The sequence below is a fragment of the Fragaria vesca genome, unplaced genomic scaffold (genome assembly GCF_000184155.1).
Source record: "Fragaria vesca subsp. vesca unplaced genomic scaffold, FraVesHawaii_1.0 scf0512996, whole genome shotgun sequence".
Lineage (NCBI taxonomy): Eukaryota > Viridiplantae > Streptophyta > Magnoliopsida > Rosales > Rosaceae > Fragaria > Fragaria vesca.
In genome coordinates this window covers 3,011-10,540 of record NW_004443408.1, presented here as the reverse complement: position 1 = coordinate 10,540, position 7,530 = coordinate 3,011, and the positions used below count along the sequence as shown (strand labels likewise).

Below are 7,530 nucleotides of genomic sequence, written 5' to 3'. Positions count from 1 at the left end.
AAATAAACGTCCACTCACGAATTAGACCTAAGCCTGATGTCAATCTGGGGTCTCGTCTGCTCGAGCCTCTTCACGTCCTGTTCCAAATATAATATTAATTTCCCAACCAATATCCAATATTTAATCAAAATAGGCAAAATTACCCGAGAGCCATAATTACGCTCATTATTGCCTAACTTCGATATTCTTACATCGGACGATCCGAACTTAAATATCATACTCCACAGTCGTAAATACAACCTCTCCAAAATACGACTTAAATCCAACGGCCGGATTCTACATTAATTACCCGCCAAAAATACCACACTTCGGAAATTCATAAACCTATCCAAAACTCATCCAAAAATTCCATAACTCACTTCAATAAACTCCCCTTAATATTCCAAATTTAACAACATTAAAATCTCCCAACCGGCGGCGGCGCCGCCGGCGGCTCCGCAGGCAGCGGCGGCCGGAGGTCAATTCCGGCGACCTCCAAACCCTATGAAATTTTAACAGCATCTTTCTCTCATCAAGCTCTACAACTTTCATAACTAGCACAAACACCAATTCCAAGCCTAACTAGGGCAATCGACTAAAAACATCAAAAACACCATAAAACTTCCACCTCAAATTTCTCCTTACCTAGCTCAAGAGGGAGTGAGTCCTTTTAGGGCAAGGTTGCTGGGTTGGAGGGCTACAAAACCATACCAAGCTTGCCCGGATTGGTGGCCGGGGGAGGAAGTTCCGGCGAAGGGAAGCTCGGGGCAGCCCTTGCTTTCGGGCGGCACCGCTCTCTCACGGCGGCGCTAGGGCTCCTCTCACCGGTCTAGAAATGATGCGGGGAGGGAGACCGACCGAACGGGACCGGTCCGGCGGCGAACGGAGGTCGGACGGCGGCGGGAGGACGGCCGGAATTCTGCTGGGTGTAGAGAGGGGAAAACCGGGTGAGAAGAGAAAGAAGAAGAAATGGGTTGGGCTCGGCCCAGCCGACCCAACACCCCTTTTTAACCCATAATTCCAAAATTCAACACCCCGAAAAATAATACCCGAATAAAAATTACCGTTTACTAGCTAAAATTTACTATTTTTACCGTCGCCGTATAATCCCCATACGAATTATCCTCCGCACATAATCGTCCCCGAAACCCCTCTAGGGACCAATTAAACTATTTACTCAATGATCGAGACGGTAAAATTCTTATTATAATCACGCTAGTAAATAAGGTAAAAATATAAGGGTCGGGATGTGACAGCAATCCTTCCTCCAAGACCTCCCAAGGTCATTGGACACTCAACAACAACCAAAGTACCTTCAAGATCAAACTTTCTAAGTTTCCGATCTAATGAAACACCATGAACAGCTTAGCACCTAAGATGCAAAAACAAAACCTAATCAACACTTAGCCTTCACCCACCATCAACACCCTCACAACTACACAAACAAGCTAACACAACAACCAAACCCACTCATACTGGCCAGACACGCCGCCACACACCACCACAGGCGGCGGTGAGTGGGCCCCACACGCCACCCCACAATGCTGCCAGTTGAACATCCAACAAACTCGACTCTTAGATCAAAGTAAGCGGAACAACTTTGTACCTGTCTACTAGCCTCGAATCGACCTTGAACTGCTCCAAAATCCGGTCACAAATTCGAGCACCAAAACTGAAAATCAAAGTTGAAAACTCAAAACTGAGTTGATTGCTTTGCCCAACGACACACAAGTGGAAGAGGCAAGCAAAACTCACCCAATGATGCACCTCGTCGCCGCCGTAAATGGCAACCAAGGCAGCACTACCGATTCCGACCGAGAGAGACGTCCTCTGCTGGTGTCGTCTGTGGCCAACAGCCATGCAACACCGACCTAGGCTTGAAGGCGGCAGTCTTGGGAGCCCGACGTGATCGGCGGCGTCCTGAACGGTGGCCGGACGACTGGGTTTGGTGCTAGAGAAAACGGGAGAACACGGAGGCTCGGGGAGGAAGAGAGAGAAACTGAAAGGGGCTTTGTGCAATTTTAGGGTTTCTAAAATAACCCACACACACATTTTCTACTTATACTCAAACCAAAACCGGAAACTAACTTCCTCTGACCATAACTTTCTCATACGACATCCGTTTTAGGCGTGCCGCATGTCTACGAACTCGTATCGACAAACTCTACAACTTTCATGAAGGAAGTTTGTGAAGATTACTTACGGAAAAAAAGTCAACTTTTGGCCTCTTAAAAGTCAAAGAACCTTAAAATAACTCCTGAAACTTCAACTTCGCATAAACCAAAGAATTTCTATAAATAATCATTCATTAATTAAGGAAATAATACAAGGAAAAATGATATGAAAATCTAGGGTATTACAATCTACCCCCTTAAAGGAATTTCGCCCCGAAATTTAAAAATACTAACCCAAAAACAATTTGAGGTACTTAGCCCTCATGTCCGACTCTAACTCCCAAGATGCATCACCCTCATCATGGTGACCCCAACACACCTTAACCAAATCGACTTCCTTCCTTCGAAGCCTCTTGGTTGATCTATCCAAGATTCGAACCGGTTCAACAACAAAGGTTGCATCCGCATTCACCTTGATAGAACTATAGTCAATCACATGTGACGCATCCGAAATATATTTCCTCAACAAGGACACACGAAACACATTGTGTACCCCGGACATGATAGGAGGTAAGGCAAGCTGATAAGCCAAATCTCCTACTTTATCCAAAATCTCAAAAGGCCCCACATACTTAGGAGCCAACTTCCCCTCCTTGCCAAATCTCACCACCCCTTTAGTAGGTGAGACCTTCAAGAACACATGATCCCCAACGTCAAACTCTACTTGCCTCCTCTTCAAGTCGGCATAGCTCTTTTGTCTGCTTTGCGCCGTTTAGATCCTATCTCGGATAATAGAGACCTTCTCAGTTGTCTCTTGAACAATATCAAGACCCAACAGCTCACTATCACCCACCTCCGCCCAACAAATAGGTAATCTACACGGCCTCCCATAGAGTGCCTCATATGGTGCCATGCCGATACTAAAGTGATAACTATTGTTGTAGGCAAACTCAATCAATTGGAGGTGATCCTCCCAGCTTCCCTTGAAGTCCATGACACAAGCCCTCATCATGTCTTCTAACACCTGATTCACCTGCTCAGTCTGCCCATTAGTCTGAGGGTGAAATGCTGTACTTATGTCTAAGGTAGTACCCATGGCTTTCTGAAAGCCACCCTAAAACTTTGAAGTGAATCGGGGGTCTCGATCTGAAACAATCGAAGTAGGCACTCCCTGAAGTCTCACTATCTCCTTCACATACAACTTGCACAAAGCATCTACCGTGTACGACATTGACACGGGAAGGAAATGCGCTGACTTCGTCAAACGGTCCACAATCACCCATATAGCATCATGTCCAAGCTTGGACTTAGGCAGTTCAGTCACAAAGTCCATAGAAATCTGCTCCCACTTCCAAGTAGGAATAGATAATGGCTGCAACATACCTCCAGGCCTCTGATGCTCCGCCTTCACCTGCTGACAAGTGAGGCACTTAGACACATACTCTGCTACACCTTTCTTCATCCCATTCCACCAAAACTGCCTACGCAAATCTTTATACATCTTGGTGCTCCCTGGGTGCACCGTATAACGAGATCGATGTGCCTCCCAAAGGATCTCCCCTTTGAGATCATTACTATCGGGAACACACAATCTCAATCTATACCTCAATCCACCATCTGATCCAACCGACCACTCGGTAGGACAATCATCCAACAAGTCCACCACTAACTCCGCCACCTTAGCACGTGAGAACTCGTCATGTGCTTAGCCCTGGATGATCTTAGAAATCAAGGTGGGCTGCATAGAGGCGCTTCCAAGTAAGATCCCCTGCTCCCTACCTGATGGCAAAATGCCAAACTCAGATGCAGTCTCCAACATGAGCCACTCCTGCACCATCATAGAGGCGACTATACCCCTAGGTTTCCTGCTCAATGCATCCGCCACTACATTGGCTTTCCCAGGGTGATACTCCAAAGTGAAGTCATAGTCCTTAAGGAGCTCCATCCACCTCTTTTGCCTCATGTTCAAATCTTTCTGAGAGAATAATTACTTCAAACTCTTTTGATCAGAAAAGAGTTCGAACTTCTCTCCATACAAGTAATGCCTCCAAATCTTCAAGGCAAATACTACTGCGGCTAGCTCTAGGTTATGAGTGGGGTAATTCTTCTCATGAATCTTCAACTGTCTAGAGCCATATGCCACAACACCGCCAAGTTGCATCAACACACAACCCAAACCCCGATGAGAAGCATCGCTATAAACAACATAGCCCACACCACTAATAGGAATGACCAACACTGGAGCGGTAGTCAACCTAGTCTTCAACTCCTCAAATGCCTTCTCACACTCATCGGTCCACACAAACTTGGCATTCTTCTTTGTCAACTTGGTCAAAGAAGAGGCAATACTAGAAAATCCCTCAATAAGTCTCTGATAGTATCCTGCCAACCCAAGGAAACTATGGATCTCCGTAGGAGTAGTGGGACGACTCCAATTCAACACTGCCTCCATCTTAGAAGGATCCACCGAAATCCCCTCCTTTGATACCACATGACCAAGGAACTTGACCTCTTCCTTCCAAAACTCACACTTCCCAAACTTTGCATATAACTTAGCCTCCCTAAGAACCGGTAGTACGATTCGTAGATGCCTATCATGATCCTCCAAAGTCTTGGAGTAAATCAAAATATCATCCAAAAATACTACCGCAAACACATCCAGATAAGGACTGAACATGCGGTTCATCAAATCCATAAAAGCAGCAGGGGCATTGGTTAGACCAAATGGCATAACAACAAACTCATAATGCCCATATCTAGACCTGAAAGCGGTCTTCAAAATATCCTCCTCCTTTACCCTCAACTGGTGATAACCGGACCTCAGATCAATCTTAGAGAATACCGTAGCACCTCTAAGCTGATCAAACAAATCGTCAATCCTAGGAAAGGGATACCTATTCTTGATGGTCACCTTGTTCAACTCCCAATAGTCCACACACAAACGGAGTGTATCATCCTTCTTCCTCACAAACAACACTGGTGCAGCCTAAGGTGAGGTGCTAGGTCTAATGAATCCCTGCTCGAGAAGACCTTCAATCTAAACCTTCAACTCCTGAAGTTCAATTCTCCCCATTTGATAAGGAGTCTTTGATACCGGTGAAGTACTTGGTACCACATCGATAGCAAACTCCACTACCCTCTTAGGAGGTAACTCCGGAATCTCCTGGAACACATCGCTAAACTCAGAGACTACTGTAATATCCGCAATACCCACGGTACTACCGGTAGCCTCAATGTGTGCCAACACTCCTTCCCACATGGCAGTGTCTGACCTATGACAACGATAGCGGAAGCTCGGCTATCCAGGAATGTGAAATGACACTACCATCTCAAAACAGTCAATCAAAGCGATTTGGCCTTAGCCAATCCACTCCCAAAATAACATCATAGGAGCGGTCTGGAATCACAATCAGTGAAGCAAGGAACTCTCTCCCACTGATCACTATAGAGAAAGCATCACATAAAGTGCCAAGCTCAATAGAAACACTGAGAGGCGAAGAAACACAAAGAGATCTAGTAAGCGGTGTTGGAGTCAAGCCTAATGCCCTCACCATCGAGCTAGATATGAAGGAATGGGTTGCCCCCGTATCAAACAAAACTGAAGCAAGCAGATCATAAACAAGAATGGTACCTTCCACTCCTGCACCACGCTGACCAATGGCATAAACTCTGGCTGGCGCTGGAAGTAATGGTCTCTGCTGAACACCCTGTCCTACAGCCTGAGGTCGGGTGCAATCCCTGGCAAAATGGCTTGCCTGCCCACAAGTGAAGCATCCTTGCCTCCTGGGCTTCGTGCATGCCGAAGAGAAGTGGCCTGGCTCACCACAGTTGAAACACTTCAATGGTGCTGCCTGCCTAATAGGTGGAGTCCTAATAGGTGCAGCTGCTGCTCTAGCCGGAGCCAGTTGATGAGTCCGCCGCCTCTTCCCATGACCACCTCTGTGGTCCCCTGAACTGCTACTCCCTGCCAGGGCCTTGCCCTTCCCCTGATCATAATCAATAAAATTATGATCACATTAATCTCAAAAATAGCATATAAAGAAAACTTGTTTTATCTTACCTATGAGCCGTTGGCGATCAAGCTCATATAATTTTAAAACAATTAAAAGCATATTATTAAATCCAACATCATCATCATTATCATCATATGACCATAATAACATTAGGTTCAAAATTGAACCTTGGTGAGATTTACTCACCTCAATAGCCCGTTGCGTTTCCGCAAAACACAAGAGCAAGCCAACTCACAATTTCACAAATCACCTAAAATAACACACATATTAACCTTAGCAACAAACACAACAAGGATCAAAGTACTCTTAACTTAAAGGTTGCCCCCAAGAAGGGTAATCCTTCCTCCAAGACCTCCCAAGGTCATTGGACACTCAACAACAACCAAACTACCTTCAAGATCAAACTTTCTAAGTTTCCGATCTAATGAAACACCATGAACAGCTTAGCACCTAAGATGCAAAAACAAAACATAATCAACACTTAGCCTTCACTGACACGACCCACCCCGAATTTCATCTTAAAACCCGGAGTAAAACGTGCGGGGACCACCTCCAAGAAAAATATTACCGAAAAATCGGCATAACCTCCCTTGAAAATGGATAACCCTTCCTAAAGAAAACCTGCAAACATTTCCAAAAAATTTAATCCAACCTTAACTCCTGGAGCCTACGTGCTCCCCAAATACAACTACCACCAACAACACAACATTATCCAAACATCAAACTCCACTATATCTAAAGGAATTAAATCAGCCTTGAAATTAACTCCTTCCACTAAAACTTCACAACCACTAAACACCCAATTTATTCTCATCACCTCACCGGAGGGTAGAGACACATGCCACTCGCCTGGAAGAGACGATGATGGCACATTGGCATGGAGGGCAAATCTACTAGACATGAATGAATGCGTGGCTCCGGGATCAATTAAAGTAAAAGCAGGCTGACCAAAAATTAATAACGTACCAATGATGACATCTGGAGAAGTACGACCCTCCTGCTAGGTCATAGCATGCAGTCTAGCGCGAGTCATGGCACGTCCACGCTGACCACCACCTCTCTGAGAGCCACCTCTAACTGAAGCACTGTCTTGGGCACCACTACTAGAGCCCCTAGCTGAAGACTGACCAACTGGCTGAGTATGGGTGGGGGTGGTCCTCTGAGCCAACAATGGGCAATCTCTCCTGAAGTGGTCTTGACCACCACACTCAAAGCATCCAGAAAACTGCTGCTGCCCATAAGAAAAAGTCTGGCTACCGGATGACCCACCATGGAAGCTACCACCAGAACCATACTGCCCAGATTGCTGCCTACCCAAATGACTCCGAGAAGAACTCCTGAAACGTCCCTTAGACTTACTTCGAACACCAGAGCTAGATCTACCACCACTGCCACTACCAGCAGAAGACCCAGAAGCGGATGAT

The 7,530-nt window shown here is 45.8% G+C and overlaps 1 protein-coding gene across 1 annotated transcript; it reads right to left on the bottom strand.

Annotated features, from left to right (window-relative positions):
• Positions 1-5,431: 5,431 nt before the first annotated feature.
• LOC101314428 lies at positions 5,432-6,079 on the bottom strand (the record flags this gene model as incomplete). The annotated part of the gene is made up of 1 exon (XM_004309595.1): positions 5,432-6,079. A coding segment is annotated over one exon (648 nt), but the record flags the coding sequence as incomplete, so codon positions are not given.
• Between the last annotated feature and the right edge of the window lie 1,451 nt (positions 6,080-7,530).